The 22,300-nt window shown below is 38.5% G+C and overlaps 1 protein-coding gene across 2 annotated transcripts in view; it reads left to right on the top strand.

The window, feature by feature from the left end:
- si:ch211-235m3.5 overlaps positions 1 to 21,631 on the top strand; it is a 28,905-nt gene extending 7,274 nt beyond the window's left edge. The window contains exons 3-10 of one of the 2 annotated variants that reach the window (XR_012391201.1): positions 2,578 to 2,694; positions 5,093 to 5,239; positions 5,478 to 5,657; positions 7,625 to 7,774; positions 12,433 to 12,542; positions 13,983 to 14,103; positions 18,516 to 18,842; positions 18,938 to 21,631. Coding sequence is in view for 1 of the 2 variants with exons in the window: in XM_005157381.5 (XP_005157438.1) it covers positions 2,578 to 2,694; positions 5,093 to 5,239; positions 5,478 to 5,657; positions 7,625 to 7,774; positions 12,433 to 12,542; positions 13,983 to 14,103; positions 18,516 to 18,713 (1,023 nt within the window). In the remaining variant the exon portion in view is untranslated. Of the gene's footprint in view, positions 1 to 2,577; positions 2,695 to 5,092; positions 5,240 to 5,477; positions 5,658 to 7,624; positions 7,775 to 12,432; positions 12,543 to 13,982; positions 14,104 to 18,515 lie in introns of both variants that reach the window. The other variant, XM_005157381.5, reaches the window with a different exon arrangement.
- The last annotated feature ends 669 nt before the right edge of the window (positions 21,632 to 22,300 follow it).

The following is a 22,300-nucleotide window of genomic DNA, read 5'->3' as shown; positions in this document are numbered from 1 at the left end:
CCTCTCTGATGGCATATACTCAGACTCAGACTCAGCTTTATTATCCCGTTAAGCCTAGTTCACACTACAGGATTTTAAACATCAGCAGATCGCTGTGCCGTTCACACTACATGACCTGACTTTGTGTCTTTTAATCTCTGTGGTGTTCACACTACGCAACACTCCGTGAACGATCCACAAGAGGGGGGTCACACACTACATGATCTGACAACAACTCATTCCCCATCAGCTCATTCAAGCTACCAAACCACAGCCAATGAAATTTTGAGGGAGGAGTCGTCAGAAAAAGCTGAACACTATTGGCTGCTTGTGTGCTGATGACATCACTGACAGTGTTTCAAGCTTTGGAGAAAGCATTTAAAAACATCGTCAGATCAGCTGATTTATGAGCGGATTAATCACTCATCTGCAAGGTTTGAGTGGATAGATACACAGAGAGTTTTTAATTTTTGTAATTTTATAACTCTTTGAAATAAAACTAACATATTTATAACACCGTGCCGTTTTCTAACTATCAGTGTATTTCTTTCTGACATTGTTATTTTTTTTTATTACAAAACAGTAAAGAACTGAGCATTTCTGCCTTAAATTACCATATTGGTCAAAATGACAGCATGCATGTCTGATACTTTTCACAGTGACTTTAAATATGTGTGCATTTTCTTGCCTGGCAACTTCCTGCTAACATAAACAAAACTTTCTGATGGCAAAAACATCAATTTACTTCAGATATCTTTCAAAACAGCATATTCTGTGCTGTGAAATAGCTCCTGTTTGACAGTGAAAATGAAAGCCAAGACCTTTAAGTGTTTTAGTATCTTAACTACATATTTATAGGCTGTATTACAAAAAAAAAAAAGATGATATTTTTAGGGTAATGGTGTCATTAAATATGATGCCAGACATTCAAAGCTTAATTTTAATATCTCAATAATAGCTTTGAATGTAAATATGTTGTGACAATATGGCGTTTCATATGAGAACGGTCAGAATGAGCAGTATGGTAATTCTAATAGTTACAGAATTCTAGTTCCACAGTTAATATATCCTCCTCTCATGTCTGTGCTAACGCAGAATGAAGCGAGTGCACCGATGCCCATTCTGACCAATCACAGATGTTTCTGCTGAGCTCCTGAACACACAGGCACGCGGCTCATGCTGATCTGCTCTCTCATTGGCTGCAGCTCGTCACTACATCTGACCACACGTGGGGTTGAGTCGGCCGACTGCTCTGGAATATTTAGCATGCTGAATGTTGGATTTCCGTCTGCGAGGTGTCGGCGACGCGTCAGCGAGCCTCGTTGATGCGTTGTTCAGTAGTTCACACATAAAGAGCGGCGAGCGCCCGCAGATTTCTTCCCGATCACAGCCCGATCTGTCGGCGAGCTCGTTAACTTCCAAATCGGGCTCAAATCAGGCTTAAAATCCTTTAGTGTGAACTAGGCATTAGGGAAACTAAAATTGCAACAAGGTACCATAACACAGGCGAAGTTCCATGTACACATTAAAAAATACTACTACACAACATCCATACATCAGTATATAGAGACATCCCCCTCCCCCCTGGACTCATTTAATGACCTAATGGCCACCATTATAAAAGAATTTCTGGTTCTATTTGTCCTGCAAATAGGAACCCTAAAACGACGTCCTGATGGCAACAGCTGAAATACAGAGAACAATGGGTGATCCGGGGTGCATAGGATACCCTGAGCTCTCCTTAGTACATAGTTTTGGTAGATTACCATTAGACCAGTCTGATTAAAACCAATGATCTTGCCTGCCACCTTCACCAGGCTGCTCAACCTGTTCTTGCTTGACACACTAAGATTGCCGTACCAAGCTACAATGCAAAAAGATAAAACAGATTCGATAAATTGTTTATAAAACAGCATCATCATAGAGATACAGACCTGAAATGATCTAAGTTTCCTCAGAAAAAACAGTCTTTGTTGGACTTTTTTATATACCGCCTGGGTGTTAGGTTGAAATGTCAACATATTATCAATAACAACCCCTAGATATTTATGTGTGTCAACAATTTCAATGTCCAAGCCTTTAATATTAGTTATGTTCGGGGTTGGAGAAGCCTTCCTGTAATCTATCACCATATCTTTTGTTTTGCTTGCATTCAACTGGAGAGAAAATCTATCACACCAGGAAGTAAACTCCTGCACAGCAGGTCCATGCCCCAAATCCTGATCGTGGAGGAGACTTACAATCACAGAATCATCTGCATATTTAATGATATGACAATCCCTGTGAATACTACGACAATCGTTAGTATACATGATGAACAAAAGAGGTGAGAGGCAGCAACCTTGAGGGGACCCAGTGGAACAAAACCGGAAGTCAGAAAGAAAGAAAGATGTACAAAGGGAGAATGCCAATCAAAGTGTTTCTGCAGACTGCTGTAATCATGTATGATTATAAACAATACAATTTATACATGCTTACCATTAGAAGCTGGATATATTTACACACTACTGCCACACAACTGTGTTTAAACTCCTTATAGAAGTGATTTTTGCATAATAGATACCCTTTAATGAGTGAGCTGTGATTGTGTGTGCATAGGGAATAGAGGTGGAGCGAGCCATGACCGGCGAACTGCAAAGACTGAAGCAGGAAATGAGAGAAAGAGGACAGGCCAGACCTCAAGATGAAGAGATGATCAATGCTCTTAGAGAACAGGTGGGAAACATGTGCTTGCATAAATATATACAGATACAGTCAAAATGATACATTTCAATTACATTTTTTCCAAAGTATTTCCCAAATGATGTTGAACAGATTCAGGAATTTTTCACAGTATTTCCTATAATGTTTTTTTCTTTTGAAGAGGGTCTTATTTGTTTTATTTTTCCAGAATAAAAGCAGTTTTAAATTTTTTTAAAGCCAATTTAATGTCAATATTATTAGAATGTGAAGTGGACGCTGGACAACGGAGTGCAGATCCAAATGCAGGATTTATTCAGCAGAATGGTCAGGCACATAATGGTCAACACAGGGGCAAACAAATGTAGACAGGCAAATCCAGAGTTGTGGTCATATCACTGGTGGATGATCAAAAGGCAGGCAGCAGGCAACGTAAACAAACAAACAAGGCAAGGGTCAAAATACGGCCACTTTTGTTTGTCTCCCCGTGCCGCCCCCAGCAAGATGGCACCCTGGGCGATCGCCCATATTGCCCATGCCTAAAGCCGCCACTGCATTCATTCATTTTCTTTTGGCTTAGTCTCTTTTTGATCGAGGGGCGTCACAGTGGAATGAACCGCAAACTTTTCCAGCATATGTTTACGCAGCGGATGTCCTTCCAGATGCAACCTAGTACTGTGAAAATTTTCTTGAATTTTTTTTTTTGATATTTAAAAAAGTTTTTGAATTGTTAAAAATGTAAACAATAGAAAATGAGAGATTATACTATACAAAATGCACGTCATTTTTACTATTTAGTACTGTCCAGAATTATTTTACGATAATTTACATAAAAGATGTTTACATATTGTTCACATGACTAGTAAAAATAGATCTATCATTATTTTATATTGATAATTTTATATAATTTTATCATTATTTAATATATTTTATATCATTTTATCATTATTTTATATATTTTATATTATTTTATCATTATTTCATATATTTTATATTATTTTTTTAAAATGAAAAAATGTGCGCTTTTTCATATTTCAAATTTCTCTCACGAGTGCCGTTCGCGCCCGCTGTTCTCACGTAAATCCACCAGAGGCCGCTGTCAACCGAATGACCCACCCTTCTTCTTCCCAAAACCCAACCAATTTTACTGATTGACCCGCCTGCCCCCTTACTTCCCTAAACCCAACCCGATTTACAAAACCGTCCAGAAAAACAAAAGCCTTTGTCGGATTTTTAGCGCGTTTTTACCACATTCTCACTCTGTTATTCACTTGTTCGTTTAATTTTTAGATTTTGGATTCTGTTTTTGTCTTATCTGATTTCTGGAACCGCTCTTTACCAGACTCGAACCCGGTTGTTGTTGTTGTGGTCAACTCCTCTCTGCGTCTCAAGTCTGCCAACGTACACGACGAGCTAACTGGACAAACTGGTTGCAGCAGGAAAGCCCTCCACACGGAGGTAAGCGGTCAGCCGGTAAGCGCGAAAGGGAACGGCGTCACACCGCCCCCTAGCGTTCGCTTAAAAAAATTAAATGCAGCCATACGAATCTCAGGCTACATAATTTGCGGTCTCCAGAAACGTCAACGGGACTACGTTTTCAGAATGAGCCTGTGTTGTTAAATGATCTTTATTTACACAGATTCACAAACTTTGAAATTTAATTATTTAAAAAATATTTCCCAATTGTTTAACAGAGAGATTATTTCAACATAATAATGTACGAGTAATAATAAAAACATGGCTGCATTTCGTCTCTAAAACGAACGATATGGACCACTGTATGGACGGCTTTCCCGCTGTTACCAGTTTGTCCCGTTAACTCGCCATCGGCGGACTTGAGGAGATAACCATTAAATGGATCGAGTCCAGTGAAGAACGATTCCAGCAAGCAGGTAAAACAAAAACAAAAGCCAAAAAATAAAATAAACAAGTAAATAACAGGGGTGAGAATGTGGTAAGATCTGAAAATGTGGTAAAAATCAGGCGAGGGCTTTTCTTTTTCTGGATTGCTTTTGAAAACACTGTCGGTTGGGTTCAGGGACAGCATTAGATGGGTCAGTCGATCGGTCAGTCAGTCAGTCGACAGCAGCTTCTGGTGGATTTATATGAGAACGGCAGGAGTGAATGGCACTCGCGAGAGAAATTTGAGATTGAAAAAGCATACACAGCGGCCTCTGGTGGATTCATCAAAACAAAAACTGCAAAACAGGGGACGTATTTGGTGCTCTCCAGAAATGTATATAGGGGTACGTTTACAGAATGAGCTCGGGTTAAATAATATTAACCTTAAAATAGTTTTTTAAAAAAAACTGCTTTTATTCTAGCCGAAATAAAACAAACAAGATTTTCTCCAGAAGAAAAAATATTATCAGACATACTGTGAAAATGTTGAAGTTATGTGTGCGGGAACTGTTTTGTGTTTGTGTGTGTTTAGGTTGCACGACTCACACAGAGAGAGCAAACACTGGAGCAGCGCTTGAAAATGTCCTGTCATGAGAATGAAGAACTGAGAGACACGGTGTCCTCACTATACACACGCCTGGATCTGCAGGAACAACAGACTCACAAACACACACAACAGGTTCATCTACTCACACACACACACACACACACTGCTCATTTAAAGCACTATACACAATGTTAGCCGATAACGAAAGGATACTGGAACCAGTCTTTAAGGGGATAGTTCACACAAAAATATGTTACACACTATTTACTCTCCCTCAGGCGTGTCCAAACCTTTATCAGTTTCTTTATTATGCACAGGTTTCTAACATAACCATAAGTGATATTAATATGTATTTTTTTTACCATCTCAGCTGGCAGAGGCCTGGCAGGAAGTTGACAGGGTTCGTTTCTGGGCACAAGATCTGCAGAGTCAGGTAGTGGAGCTCCAGGATGAAGTGGCGCTCCAGGAGAAGAGTCACAGTGACACATCTTTACTGTCCGAACTCGAAAACAACCTGGACGTCACAAACTGGAGCCTGAACACAGAGCAGGTGATACAATGTGCTGTACGATACATGATAATGCCAGAGTAAAACATGCTCTGTCAATATAATCTGTTTAAGGAGGAGAACCAGGTGTTAACCCAGTTACTTGTATCATTCGTTCATTTGTTGGTTCGTCCGTCTGTCCGTCCATTTTTTCCTTCATCTGTCTGTCCATTCGTTCGTTCGCTAGTTTGTTCTTTCCGTTCGCTAAATTGATTGATTCAATTAAATTATTCAATTCATTTAATTAAATACTTTGATTAATTTATTCATTCATTTGATTCATTCTTATAATTTTGATTCATTCATTCAATTCTTTTACTCATTCACTCGTTCATTCATCCATTCATCCATTCATTTACTAGATTCATGCATTCACTTGATTCATTAATTTAGTTAATTTATTCAATTCATTCAATTATTCAGTTCATTCACTCGTTCATTAATTAATTAATTCATTCATTAATTCATTAATTAATTCATTCATTCCATTAATTAATTTATTTATTTAATTATTCCTTTCATTCGTTTGATTCGTTAGTTCATTCCATTCATTTATTCAATTCATTCTTTTAATTCATTGAATTTATTCAGTAATTCATTTATTTATTCATTCCATTCATTCATTTATTCATTTTATTCAGTCACTTGTTTGATTAATTTTTTTTTTCAATCATTTGATTCATTCATACATTTTATTAAATTCATTCAGTTCATTCATTCATTTAATTATTTGATTTTTTTCAAATATTTGATTAATTTAATTCATCCATTAATTTGATTCATTTATTCAATAGATTCATTCATACATGGAAGTCATTCATTTATTCGATTCATTCATTTATTCGTTCATTTTATTCAGTCAATCATTCAATTAATTTATTCTTTCATACATTTGATTTATTCAATTCATTCATTTAATCATTCGATTTTTTCCAAATATTTGATTAATTTAATTCCTCCATTAATTTGATTAATTTATTCAATAGATTCATTCATACATGGAAATCATTCATTCATTCATTCATTCATTCATTCATCAGATTTAGTCAATTTATTAATCTAATTCATTCTTTTATTTATTCATTCATTTACTCACTTATTTAATTCATTTATTCATTCGTTTTATTCATTCATTCATTCATTCATTTGATTCATTCATTTATTTATTCGATTACTTCCTCCTTTTGATTTATTCAATTCATTCGATTCATTCATCTAATCATTTTATTCCTACATTCATTCAAATCATTCTTACATTTAATTCATTCACTCATTCATTTATTCATTGATTTAATCCATTTGATTTCTTCACTCGTTTGATTGAGTGATTCATTCAATCATTCAATTCTTTCATACATCTGATTCATTCAGTTCATTTATTCGATTAATTCATTTATTCGATTACATAAAATATTATATTAAACATTAGATTCATTCAATTCATCCATTCATTAGGTTCATTCATACATTGAAGTTATTAATTTATTCAATTATTCGATTCATTCATTCAATACATTTATTCATTCATTCTTTTCATTTATTCTATTTATTAATTTGATTCATTCATTTATTTGATTCCTTCATAATTTGATTTTTTCGATTCATTCATTCATACCTTCAAATCGTTCTTACATTCGATTCATTCATTCAATTCATTCATTTGCTCACTCATTCAATTAATTAATTTATTCATTCATTTCATTCATTCATTCATTTAATTCATTCCATTCATTAATTTGATTCATTCGATTCCTTCATACATTTGATTCATTCAGTTCATTTATCCGATTCATTTAAACATTCGAATCATTCTTACATTCGATTCATTCTTTCAATTTGTTCATTTATACATTCATTTATACATTCAACACTGCTGTGTTCAAAAGGCAATATGTAATGCAAGACCAGGACACTGGTTTGAAATTAATATCGATAATTACATTTATTCCATGTATAATCTACACTCGTAGATCTCTCAGGAGGTGCACCACATCCTGGAACTGCTTCAACCTGTAATCTGCGGCTCAGTAGCTGAACGGGACTCAGATGACAGCCTGCAGGGCATGATGGGACAGTTGAAACATGCTGCAGAATGGATAGCACAGAGTCAAACACAACAGGTACACCTTTTTATTTGTGCAACAATGACACAAACATAACACGAGCTGTCCTTATGCTTACTCTGACTCTCTATTAACAATCCATTAACTAAGACTTGAAGTTCATTAAACTAATAATTAGCTGCTTATTAATAGTAAGGTATTAGTTGGGTTTAGGTTTGGGTATTGGCTAGGCCTAGGGATGTAGTATAAGATCAAACTTTACAAGTAAACAGTTCATATCTTAATAATAGGCGTTTTCTGGACAAGCAAGAAATATTGTCTGGTTTTCAGACATAATACATAAAAATAACAAGAGTTTTCCAGAAAACGCTTCTTAATTTAGGAATTTTTAGATATTTGAACCAAAAACAAGACAAAAACTCTTGCATACTGGTGTTTTATTTAGGGTGGGACGAGTTCATTGGGGCACAAAGCCACACAGGTAAAGGACAGAGACAGACAGAGACGTGAATAGAGCGCCATTTATGTGTATGTTACTTGATCCCGATGCTGCGGAGAGATACATCTTGACGTCAAGGTCTAACAAAGACGACACTTCACAAATATCAACCGCAGGAGATCAGAAAGTCCATTGTGAGTTTGGGGAGTGATCCGTGTGAGAATGCGGTGCAGATACAGGAGCTTCGGGATCAGGTGACATTCGGTAACGCTTTAACGTTTTCAGCCACTGCTAATAACAGCTCAGCACCGCGGCCACCAAACAGGGGTCTGCTTTCTAAAAATGGCTCCATTGTTTGGAGGGTCTGCATGGCAAAGACTAAGGAATGTTTGAATTAAGATTGATTGCTGTTCTCATTGGGATTCTAAGCTCTAACTTTCTCTGTCCCGCCACCGGGATGCTTATGTTTACATTCCTCTCTTGACATTAAATTCTAAAATAATCATTCATTTCAGCTCGGTACCTTTATTTATCAGGGGTCAACACAGTGGAATGAACCACCAACTTATCCAGCATATGTTTTACACAGCCGATGTCCTTCCAGCTGCAACCAAATACTGGGAAACATCCATACATACACTCATTCACACACACTCATACACGACGGGCAATTTAGTTCCTTTAATTCCTCTATAGCGCATGTGTTTGGACCGTAGGGGAAACCGAAGCACCCGGAGGAAACCCACGCCAACACGGGGAGAACATGCAAACTCCATACAGAAATGCCAACTGACCCAGCTGGGACTCAAAACAGTGACCTTCTTGCTGTGAGGCGACAGTGCTAACCACTGAGCCACTATGCCGCCCAGGGCCGGATTAACCATTTGGCATTATGGGCACCGGCCCAGGGGCCCGAGTGCACTTAGGGCCCCTGCAAGGGGAGCGGGGGATGGGGGGAATGCCAATTTTGGAGTGTCTATTAAGGCTCAATGCAAATAGCACACCTCGTTGGAATAAACTAATTGAGTGATTCCCGCCCATCACCGTTTGATTGACAGACAACATAACTAAAGAGCGCGATACACAGGAGCGTGAGTGGCGTAGCTTGTAAAGTGTATGGCAACTTGTTTTGATGCAATCATGAACTTGATTTAAATCCAGCGTCTGATAAACTCCTTTTTTCTCCCCCCGCCCCACTACATATCAGATTTTGCCTACTCTTCATCACGAGGAAGACAAGTAGGAATTATTAATAAGTGTGTATTATAGGAGACTCCGATTCATAGAACTGGATTTGAGAGGTGGTGTTATATCCAAATCATATGCATTATAAGTTTGTAGAAATTATACAATAAAAATACCCCTAAATATACATTTTAGTACTGCTTCAGTGAACTTGAACAAGTCCATAAAATCCATTAATTTCAACTAGTTGTATTAGTATTTTTTTTTTCAAAGCGTGCTTTAAATTCTTTAAAAATGAGTTAAATCTCTGTGGACTAGAAATATATGTAACTGCATATCATTTACTTTAAAAATGCAGCCAATACATTATAGATTAATTTTATTTTAAAAATATTATGTTTTTCTTACTTTTTAATTTAACAATTGGTGTGTAACCAGGAAGGGGGCCTACAAGACATTGTGCCCAGGGCCTCTGAATTCTTAATCCGGGCCTGATGCCGCCCAAGCTGTAATCCTACTTTTATGTAGAACAAGAAGGATTTTGCTTCAAGCCCTCTTCCCAGTGGGTAACTAGAATATAATTTCCGAACTCTTTTTTTCTTCTCATCTTTGGAGATGCTCTGTTGAAACTAAAAAATGAGAGACAACAATGTAAATTTTGTTACCAAATGTATAGAAATGTAAATAGGACACCCAGAACTTTACACTGAATATGGCTTGGTGTGGGCGGCGCGGTGGCTCAGTGGTTAGCACTGTCACCTTGCAGCAAGAAGGCCGCTGGTTCGAGCCTCAGCTGGGTCAGTTGGCATTTGTGTGTGGAGTTTGCATGTTCTCCCCATGTTGGCGTGGGTTTCCTCCGGGTGCTTCTGTTTCTTCCACAAGTCCAAACACATGCTCTATAGGGGAATCGGGTAGGCTAAATTGTCTGTAGTGTATGAGAGTGTATGGGTGTTTCCCAGTGATGGGTTGCGGCTGGAAGAACATCCGCTACATAAAACATTAATTAAATAATTCAGTCATTCATTTTCTTGTCAGCTTAGTTCCTTTATTAATCCGGGGTCGCCACAGCGGAATGAACCTCCAACTTATCCAGCAAATTTTTACGCAGCGGATGCCCCTCCAGCCGCAACCCATATCTGGGAAACATCCACTCAGACATTCACACACACACACTCATACACTACGGACAATTTAGCCTACCCAATTCACCTGTACCGCATGTCTTTGGACTGTGGGGGAAACCGGAGCACCCGGAGGAAACCCACACGAACACAGGGAGAACATGCAAACTCCACACAGAAACGCCAACTGAGCCGAGGATCGAACCAGAGACCTTCTTGCTGTGAGGCGACAGCACTACCTACTGCGCCACTGCCTCGCCCCTGCATAAAACATACGCTGGATAAATTGGCGGTTCATTCCGCTGTGGCGACCCCAGATTAATAAAGGGGCTAAGCCGAAAAGGAAATGAATGAATGAATGTCTTGGTCTTAAGGTAAGACCTTGGAACTGAAAGCTGGAACTGTTTGGTAACACTTTAGTATCAGGGCCAATTCTCACACTGTGGGAAAAAAAATAGAAAACTTGTTTCTAGTCTAAATATCTAAAAGTTCTTAAATCAAGAAGCATTTTCTAGACAAGCAAAACATGTCTTGGGTTTTTTTTTTTTTTTTTAGAAATAATGAGTCCAAATGAACGAGTTTTCCTTAAAACAAGCAAAATAATCTGCCAATGGCATTATAGCAAAGAGAAAACAAGACTATTTTGATCAGGCAGACACTATGGGCTCTATTTTGACGGTCCATGAGCAGAACGCAAAACGCAGGGCGCAAACGCTTTCACCAAGGCGCATGGGCTAAAAGGGTTGTGTTTATTTTCTTAATGAGTTATAGGTGTGTTTTGAGAATAAACCAATTAGAGTCTCATCTCCCATTCCCTTTAAGAGCCAGCTGCCTAGAGCGCATTCGCTATTTACAGGACGCAAAGTAAGTCTAAGTGGAAAAAATGAGCATTTCACAAGCAAACAGTTAACAGTTGACAGTTTTTTATTACAGAAAACAGTTAAACAGAGCATCTACTGCATGAGACTGAGAGATAATGGATCACTTTCACTTTCGCTCTTGGATAGGGAAACCTTTACAAACAGACATCAATTAGCCTATAAATAATTAATTTTGTTTGTTAAGCGCAAATATTAGTTTCAAAACTATTTCTAAATTCAGTTCTAATTTCCAGCAAACGAATAAATGAATAATAATAGCAAAATGTGCTCTAAAACCTGAGTTATATCCTAAAACACATGCTGTGCCCCATATGGTCTAAAACCTGACAGGTGGGCAAATCTAAGCTTGTTTTTAATAAAACAAATATAAATATGGATATAATAAATAATACTGCTAATAATAATAACATTATACAAAAGCAAATTGTTATGAATGAACTGAAAAAGCCTCCCGAGATGAAGAAGACATAAAAGCAGTGATTTTTCATATTTCTGTAGGCTAGAAAATAATATGTTTTGTAATATTTTAATCCTTTATATTTATATCCTATATCTATTCTTATTATATCCTATATATATCCTTAATATTTACATTTTTTCATATGTAAAGATATTTGCCTATTGCTCTCTTGTGTGTATTAAGCAGTGTGTAAGCGAGGCGCAACTCTGCGCTGGAGTTTAGACCGGGTTTGTTTTGGTCTAATGAAAAATCTAATATAGTTTCTCAAAATTGCAACGCGCCAGCGGTCCACCTCAGAACGCCTTCCTTTTTAGACCAGAACGCCTATGGGCGCACAAATGAGCGCTAATGCATTTGCTATTTAAACAGCGTAGCGCAACGCCTCAAAATGACTCTTGCGCCAAGCTGAAACTACCAAAAGACTATTGCGCCGCGCCTTGTGCCACACTGCGCCGGGTGTATGATAGGGCCCTAAATTTCAAGTCATCTTAGCTTGACTTAAAATTTGAACAGAGTTAAGCTGTAAACCATTTTACACGAGTTCTTTGAGAGGCTTCAGTTGCAATTTAGTTGCATTATGTGCAAAGTTGCTGAAAATATTAACCACACAGTTTTCTCTGCTCTTTCAGAACGAGAGTCTTTTAGCAGAAAACGCCAAACTCAAGCTGCAAACCGAGAGACTTCTGGATGAGGAGGTGGTCCAGCAGGCCTTAAAGGACCGCGATCATGCCTTTGCAAAGTAAATACTGAACATTCACTACAGTACAGTACATCCACTGCAAGAAGGCTTTTCCTACTTGGAGTTTTTGTCTTAGTTCTAGTTCAAATATCTACAAACCTTAAAATCAAGAACAGGGCCGGAGTGGGACACCTTTTCAGCCCTGGAGTTTCAAACCTTAGACCGGCCCACCTCAGTTCACGACTGACTACATTAAAATAAGGTCATTTCCAATTCAGTTTCTAATGACACCATCACGCCTTTTTCAAGGACACAGCTGCTTTAGAGCTACAAATGTTTTTTTTTCATAAATATGAGAAGATTAATGGGGAGCTAAATCTCCAACTTTATTCTTTAAAACATCACGATGTCCTTTCCTGCAATATCTCAATATATATTCTGTGCAAAACTCTTTACAGATGTCCAGTCCTTTGTAACGGTGGTCACACCAAAAATTAAAATAAAATATGTACACCAAGTAACCCAAACACTATTATATATCTTAAAACTAAGGGCCCTATCATACACCCGGCGCAATGTGGCGCAAGGCGCGGGGCAAATGTTATTTGCTAGTTTTAGCTTGAAAACTTTATATCTGTATGGTTTCGGTCAGTGTCCTGGATTCGGTCAGTATCCTGGAGCATCACTTTAATGTTGGATTTTGAGACATGGCACTTAAAAATGTTCTCAAAATACACTTAAAAAAGTATTGAAAATGTATGTAATGAGACTTCATAAAAAGGTCATAAAAGGCACTTATCTAGTAAGACAGGGGTAAAATGTTGGCTGAAAACGTATAGGGGACAGAGCTCTCTCTGTGGCGGGTCCTCGGTTGTGGAACACCTTGCCCCTTGAGATTAGAATGGCTAGATCATTATCTATTGTTAAATCACTTCTTAAAACTTACCTTTTTAGCTTGGCTTTTTAAGATTAATTTAATAGTCCTTTTTACTGCTACATTTTTACAGACATTTCTCTTTTTTATTTCTATGTTTTATATTCTGTCTTTTTATTTTTACCTTGTCTTATGTACAGCACTTTGGCCAGTCTTCTTGTGACTGCTTTTTAATGTGCTTTATAAATAAATGAACTTGAACTTGAGCAGGACCACTAGTGTCTATCTGCACTTGTCTGAGTGTCTGTAAATCATTATAATATTAAACATGGCTGTTCTTGGTTTAATAGGATGCAGAGTCAGACCTTAATGTCCTAATGAAATCAGTCACAATCAAGGCATGATCATATTTTATTGTGCTCAAATAAGCGCCATCTAGAGGCCTTTGCCTTTCATATATGCCACTTCTGATGCTGATGATAATTCATTTGTCAGGTATATATATGTATATATATATATATATATATATATATATATATATACACACACACACACACAGGTTGCCTCCCCAAATAAGTTTGTATTAAGGGGGAATGAAATAAGATTACTGTTTTTCTGTCGTGCAGGAAGACAGCGATGGAAGCAGAGCTGCTGAAGACTAAACAAGATATGATGTGCTTAAACAACCAACTCCTGGAAGCCATCCAGCGAAAACTTGAGCTCTCGCAGGAACTCGAAGCCTGGAAGGTACAAATCTGTTATGTCGTTTAATTACAAAACTGTTTTGAGGATTTTATGGATGGCTCTACAATGACAAGGTCTTTAGTGACTTGCATTTGATTTTTTTAAGTCTGAGCTGGTCGTATTACAGTCTAAGAATAATTAGAATTATTAATTATAAATACCCTGTATATATTTCTTCCCAATTTCTGTTTAACAGATTTTCTCAACACATTTCTAATCATAATAGTTTTAATAACTCATCTCTAATAACTGATTTCTTTTATCTTTGTCATGATGACAGTAAATAATATTTGACTAGACATTCTAGATTTATCTTCAGTGTTTGGACTCTCAGTAATGATTTTAAATCACACTGAACTGAGCTAAACTGAACTGAACTTAAATTCCAAAAAATGAACTAAACTGTTCCAGTTACTATGACCATTTATGTGAAGCTGCTCTGACACAATCTGCATTGTAAAAGAGCTATACAAATAAAGCTGAATTGAATTGATTTGAATATTCTTCAAGACACTTTTATACAGCTTAAAGTGACATTTAAAGGTATAACTAGGTTAATTAGGCAGGTTAGGGTAATTAGGCAAGTCATTAGCCCCTTTCACACAGTGATACCGGTAAATTTCTGGAAAATTTCCGGAACGACTTTACCGGTATATTCAAAAAAGCGCTGTTCACACAGACGAGGACGTTACGGAAATTTTCCGGAAAAGAGCATTCACACATCCATTCCAAAATACCGGTAAATTCTGACATCATTCACCATAAATGAGCTTTAAACGGCTGCGCTTGTGTTTGTAAACATTTGACTAAATTACAAACTCTGTGGATGATCAATATTGTGAACAACTTTCGCAGGATCACTTTCGCATGTCGAGATGTTCATAATATGTGCGTGTGCAGGCGCTCATAGGCGCACGCAAAGCTTGAAGGTAAACAAACAACGGCTTATCATAAGCATCTCATCGATGATTATTTACACAGTTGGCATTAAGAAGAACATATAAACGTGATCTGACTAACGTCTAGCAGCTAAATGTGTCTGGAAAAATATTCAAAGGCTTTTATCCACACAAACCGCGCGGACGTAAATGCGTCTGACTGTTGTGATTGGCTAAAGCAGACGTCTCACGTCAGCACGTTCTAGACGTGCACGCGCTTATTACGGGAATCTTCCTTCTGCATTCACACAGCGCAGCATTCCGGCAAATTGCCGGTAATGTTACAACTTCTCTTTCCGGAAAATAGCCAGAACGAATTTACCGGTATTTTCAAAAAGGGCCTGTTCACACATACACACCTTTCCGGAAAATTGCCGGTAATTTTCCGGAAAGGTCTGTATGTGTGAAAGGGGCTATTGTATAACAGTGGTTTGTTCTGTAGACCAGTGGTTCTCAAACCTTTTTCATCAAGTACCACCTCAGGAAAAAATGTGTCCCTCCAAGTACCACCATGATGAGCAGTATTGAAATACAGTAGCAAAGTAGGCCTAGTAAAGCAGCTACAACTCTGCAGTTTAAAATCGTGACAGATTAACTATTATAATTAAGAATACAAATTATTATCAGCCACTTCAAACATTATAGTTTAAACATTAACACTGTACTGTGCTTATATGTAAAAAAAACGAACAAACAAACTAAATAAAATGTCAGCGTTTAAATTAAAACTTAAGAGTTAAAAATAGTAGGCTACTGTTCTTAAAAAGTAAAAAATAAATAAAATAAAAACTCCTGTATTTACTTGTAATTTGTAGTGTTAACCTGTAGTAACCTATTCCTCAAAACCTGAAAATGTTGCTTGGACCTCATAAATATAGGCTATATGTCATCGTATTCATATATCTGAACCATTTTTGATACATTTTGAAATATATGTTGCATTATGACATTGATATTGGATTCCTCTGCGTACCACTAGAAGGAAGCCCGCGCACCACTAGTGGTACACGTACCACAGTTTGAGAACCACTGCTGTCGACAATCCAAAGCAAACATGAGGGGGCTAATAATATTGACCTTAAAATTACTTTTAAAAACATTAAAAACTGCTCTTATTGTAGCTGAAAATAAAACAAATCAGACTTTCTCCAGAAGAAATAATATTATAGGAAATACTGTGAAAATGTCCTGAATCTGTTCAACATCATTCTGGAAATATTTGAACAAGATAAAAATGTACTAGGGCAGGGGTGTCAAACTCAATTCCTGGAGGGCCGAAGCCCTGCACAGTTTAGTTCCAACCCTGCTCCAACACACTTACCTGTAGGTTTCAAACAAGCCTGAAGGACTCAATTAGTTTGATCAGGTGTGTTTAATTAGGGTTGGAACTAAACTGTGCAGAGCTGCGGCCCTTTTGGAACTGAGTTTGACACCTGTGCACTAGAGGGTGAATAATTCTGACTTCAACTGTATATCGCCCCCTGCTGTTCACAGTAGAAGTGTGCAGCTGCTTTAAGGTGTTATGTCATTGCTGCATTTGACAGTTTGAACGAAAACAAGGGGAAAAAAAAACAAGTCAAATGCTAACATTTAAGAAAAAAAAAACTTTGGCCTCAAATTAAACGTTAACATCTGGGTGTTAAAAAAGAAAACAGTATAAAAGCTGAACTATACATCATTGTTTTCATAGTGGCTATTAAAGTCGTGTAAAATATTATTCTAGCTAAAATCCTTTTAATATTATACTGTTATTTTGAAGTTATAGTTCACCTAAAATTCAATTCTGTCATCATTTTCTCACTCTTTATTGTTTCAGAGTTTAGTTTTTCCTGTTACACACAAAAGAAGATGCTTTGAAGAATGTTGGAAACCTGGAACCATTGACTTCCATGTTTGTTTTGTATTGGAGGTCAATGGTTACAGGTTTTCAGCTTTCGTCAGAATATCCTTTTTTTTTGTATTTAACTGAAGAAACCCATAAAGGTTTGGAAACCCTTGAGAAATAGTAAATAGTGAGTAAACATGTCCTTTATGAGTGAACTATCCCTTTAACATAGTGTTTTAGTTAGCAAAAGTAAGGGATTTTTTTATATCTGGCTTAAAACCAAAGTCATTACCTGTACCTGAATCATTTTCGATGACATTTTGAGGTTATTTTTGGTAACACTTTAGTTGGGAGGTGGTTTGGATTGTCGGGGACGGAGGTGAAGAGGGTTGAGAGGTAACAGAAGAAAGTGAATGTGAACAGTGGACGGGGGAGGAGGGCAGTTGAGGAGGGGTAGCAGTAAAATGAGGTTCCAGATCAGATTTCAGAGGTGCGAATCCGGCATGTTCCAGCACAAATTAGACCCTTAGGGCGTACTCACACTATGCCATCCATACCATGCCCAGGCCCGTTTCCCGGATCGTTTGAGAAGTGTGAGTGTGCTGAATCGGACTCAAGCACGGTTCACTTGGCCGGCCCTGGCCCGGTTGGAAGAGGTGTGCCTGAGCGCGGTTCACCTGGGCTTTGGCGTGGTACGCTTGTGTGAGTGCAAAACGCGCCAAAGCCCGAAACTGAAAGCGAGACGTGACTTTTAAGGGACTGTTTCATGTGGATTTATTAATCATTCTTACTGTTCAGTGAACGCAAACTGCCGTAGTTTATTAAAGACACAAACTCCTCACTGCACGACAGCTGCACCTTCAGCAGACCTCCTCATTCCTGCAGCACGAGGGCTTTATGATTGTTTATGAGCGCCAAAAGTGCCGGATCTGTTCGGCGAAATATCTGACTGCGTGTCCCCGCATCCCTAAGGACTGTTTGGCGAAATATTTGACGGCATATCAAGCGACTGAAACGATATAACTAGAGAAATCTCCACTGTGCTGCTGAGTGAGAGAGCGCTTCTCACTGAACAGCGCAGCAGCGATAACGTAAGCGTGCCGAAGCCCGTTTGTGGTGTGAGCGCGGGCCGTCGGGGGAGACGGTAGGGGGAACAAGCGTGCTTTGGCCCGGTTCGAGGCAACTGTACCTAGTGTGAGTACGGCCTCAGTTTAAGTAACAATTCACACCGTTTACTACTGGCTTCTTACCTGCCTGTTATTAAGATATGAACTGTTTACTAGCACATAAAGTATGATCTTATTTTACATCCCTTGTCCTACCCAATACCCAAACCTAAACCCAACTAATAACTTACAAATAATAAGCAGCTAATTAGACGTTTATTGAGCCACAAGTCTGATTGGTTAATAATGTGAGTTGTGACCTTATAAAGTATGATCTTATTTTACGTTCCTAATCCTAGCCAGTGCCCAAACCCAAACCCAACTAACACCTTACTATTAATAAGCAGCTAACTAGTACTTTATTAATATGAAAGTCTAAATTAATAGTTTGTTAAAAGCATGACATTAAACTAAAGTGTGACCGACTTTTACTTTTAAATGCAATAAATTTTAAATAATCTATGATGTTTGTGTGTATCCCCTTAGGACGATATGCAAGTTATCATCAACCAACAGCTCAGGAGCCAACAGGAAACAGAACAGCAGCAACGGAAGTCATCTGTCGGTCGTCTTTCTTTCCTGCACAAATCCAGACGGCCTTCATCTTCGCCGTCCACGTTTTCAGAGATCAGTTCAGTGCAAAACCACTCGCCTTGGAGAGACTGGCTCAAAATCAACAAATAAACCTGTTGCACGATCTCACCAGCAGATCCCCTGCCAAACTGAGACCTTATTAGATCAGTGTTGAGTTAACGAACAACTCTAATGTAAAAGACTCTTCCATAATAGACATTTACATCTCACATTGGAATTGCTCCTGCCAAAAGTTACGTCTTGACATTCAGTACAATCGAACACCTTACTAATGACGTACAACTGTAATGAATCCTGATCAATTTCATGTAAAGAGGTGGTCCACTACAATATCGTATGGTAAACTTTAGTTGATGTGTAATGTAGCTGCGTGAACGTGAACAGCATCTCTCAATGGACGGCGCTCAAAGTTCAATGCAAAGGGAGACGTTAGCTTTTACAGAGTTAGCTTAGCAAAGCCTACAGCCAAGGAAATCTGGGGACTACAAAAAACACATCCAGGATAATGAGATCACAAACGCTTCTGGTTACGCGCACAGCGAAGAGGCCTGTCCAGAGGTGCTGTAATCCCTGCTGAAAAATCCAGCTTAAACCAGCCTAGGCTGGTTTTAGCTGGTCGACCAGCCTGGTTTTAGAGGGGTTTTGGCCACTTCCAGGTCTCCAGCCATTTCCAGCCTGGTCTTAGCTGGTCAGGCTGGGAGATGACCTGCTGAAACCAGCTTGACCAGCCTAGCCAAGCTGGGAGTCCAGCCAAAACCAGCTATATCCAGCTTAAACCAGGCTGGTCGAGCTGGTTTTAGCTGGATTTAGCTGGTCATTTTCCAGCCTGACCAGCTAAGACCAGGCTGGAAATAGGTGGAAACCAGCCTGGAAATGGCCAAAACCCCTCTAAAACCAGGTTGGTCAATCGGCTAAAACCAGCCAACCAGCCTAGGCTGGTTTAAGCTGGATTTTTCAGCAGGGATGCTGTAATGTTATAGCAGAGAAAGCTAAAATGGCGTGCAAACATTGCTATTTCCACAGAGCTTCTTCTGTTTCTGTATTCGGGCTTTCAAAGGACACGACACAAAGAGAGAAGTGCTTACACTTTAACTTAATCATGTTCCAGAGAATTATAAAAATATATAGCTCTAGCATTTGACAAAGGACAGCTTCAAGAATCTTTCTCAGTGCTGGATTTTCCTCAAAGGAGTAGCTACAGCAAGCAGAAGCTGTGGATTGTGAGCCACAACCTGTAAGTGTTTTTATTTGTTCAAATTGATCTATGATATGCATACTTTCTAGCGTTAACGGTGTGCTGTAGCAAAGATGTAAACAACGGGAAATACTGTTTGGCACCGCTAACAATTTAGCTGCAAAGTCAAACCGCTGTAAACACACACAATCTTCAGCAGCGCTGCAGTGTGTCTCTATGCGGATGCTTTCCCTGCGTTCTACATCTCAAATAATGAACTCACAAAAGATATTATTCATAATACTTACACATGCTTTTAACCGAAAGACATGTAATGCCTTGAGTTAGGTAAAAAATACAGGAGAGCTCGCCTAACTCATGTTGCAGCTAAAAACACAATCAAAGCTCACACGGGTCGCATCACACATCTTGCGCTTTATTCTCCTGTCAGCAGCGTCACTGTATATTAAAGAAAAACTTAATTTGAGCATTAGAGGAAAAATAAAAAATAATCATCAGTCCCGCACACATGCGCTTCTCATGTTACGTGCGTCTACAGACTGTTCACACACAAAGCTAAAATGGCGATTCTCTCTTAAAGGAGCCACACCCTATTTTCACTCATTACAGACACTCGTCAGATTTTATTTTAGAGAGCAGGCATAAGGTTCATCTGTTTCATTTTCTGTCTGATTAAGGCTCAAACAGATACAGCTAACAGCTACTCTGACTGAAACTATTCACACAGCTGAATCAAAGCACGTGCTTGGGGTGTGATGCTGTGTTCACACCAGACGCGGAACGCGTGGATAAATCGCGCTATTTGCGTGTAAATAGCCGCGTGAACAGTTGAGTTTTCTCGCTTCATACGCGCGTCAAACCCCGCTTTATTCGCGTGTCAAATTCACATCAGAACAGACGCGGATTCGCATGATGGGCAGGGCTTCTGTCTCCCCGAAGACTCTAGCTTCATAGCTAAATGGCTAACATGGATTTTATGAAAAAAATAACAGTGTTTATGTGCTTTATGAAGACTGAAAAACTGCGTCGATACGTTTAGTGCCGTGTCTGAGTCCACTAGATTCTTTCAGAGGTGCATCCAGCTCTGTGAGCTCATAAACTCCTTCAGAAACTTAACCTGGATGACGGAGCCTTTCAGCGGTGCTTCTGAGGCTGGAGGATTTCCCTCGGAACACCGACAACAGGTTTTACGTCACAATGTACGCGAAGTTCAGATTTTCGAAATCGAGAGATTCGCGCAAAATGCTCGTTAAGCGCATCAAACGCGCAAAACGCTCAATTCGCCCCGCGCCATTAGCACAATTTGCGTCATTCGCGCGTATCGCGCCGCAGGATGTCTATTCTCGCGTTTGCATTGACTTAACATGTAAATCACTCGCGCTTGACGCGCGTTCCGCATCTGATGTGAACGCAGCATGACGCTTCACTGGTGACGTGGAGCTGATCCGGTCATTATGTTAGCAGACCAATCAGAGCCTCCTGAGGGCGGGCCTTTTAGAGGAACTAGAAAATATGACAGTGGTTTTCATGTTAGCTGAGTAGCTGTATATAAGATACATGAAAACATAATGTGATTTTCTACAAGGGAAGCATGAGCGCACATTGCTTTGCATCTTATGAACACAACCAAGCCTCAAAAATAAACTGTGGACCAGCCCTTCAAACGATATTTGTTGTATCTCTAAAGGTAATTAGTGAATGACTCGTTCTAGTATGTATCCGTCCACCTATTTTTATGCTCATTTTGGAATTTGCATGAGGAAAAATGTTTATGTAATCGCAAAAATTTGCATTAAAACTTTTTATCCAGTAAGAAAATATGTGCATGAGCTAAAATGGAAACCAATCAATGAATAAATTAATGCATACATGTTAAAATGTCATGTGATCTTGCTTTAACAGATCATGTGATGATAAAAATGTACCTGATGGGAAGCATTAATGGTCAAAGCAGCGTTTCCAGCACATTGTTAAGCATCTGAAGTGCTGCTTTGGTCTTTCTAAAACTCCTCAGCCGTCAGTCCGTCATCACAGTGCCTCAGTATTATTATTATTACTCCCTCCAGAACTGTTTTAAGCATCTGTCTGCGCTCCCAAAGAGCGTCTCACACCTCCAAAAGTCACCACATGGCTTTTTGTTAATTAGGCAGGTCATTGTATTAAAGTGGTTTGTTCTGTAGACAATCAAAACAAATATTAAAAATATTAAGCTTAAAATACCTTTAAAAGAATGAATACTTGCTTTTATTCTAGCCGAAATAAACCAAATAAGACTTTCTCTGAAAGAAAAAATATTACAGGAAATACTGTGAAAAACTCCTTGATCTGTTAAACATCATTTGGGAAATATTTGAAGAAGAACAACTCATTTACAGGAGGGCGAATCATTTTATTTTATATGTAATTTTTTTTGTAAGTTACTGTTTTTATATATATACATTTAAGTGCTTGTTTGCCAACAAATAAAACTTAAAAATAAAAC

This window comes from Danio rerio, chromosome 15, assembly GCF_049306965.1.
Source record: "Danio rerio strain Tuebingen ecotype United States chromosome 15, GRCz12tu, whole genome shotgun sequence".
NCBI classification, from domain to species: domain Eukaryota; kingdom Metazoa; phylum Chordata; class Actinopteri; order Cypriniformes; family Danionidae; genus Danio; species Danio rerio.
Note: the sequence above shows the minus strand (reverse complement) of the source record. Positions and strands in the feature narration are given on the sequence as shown.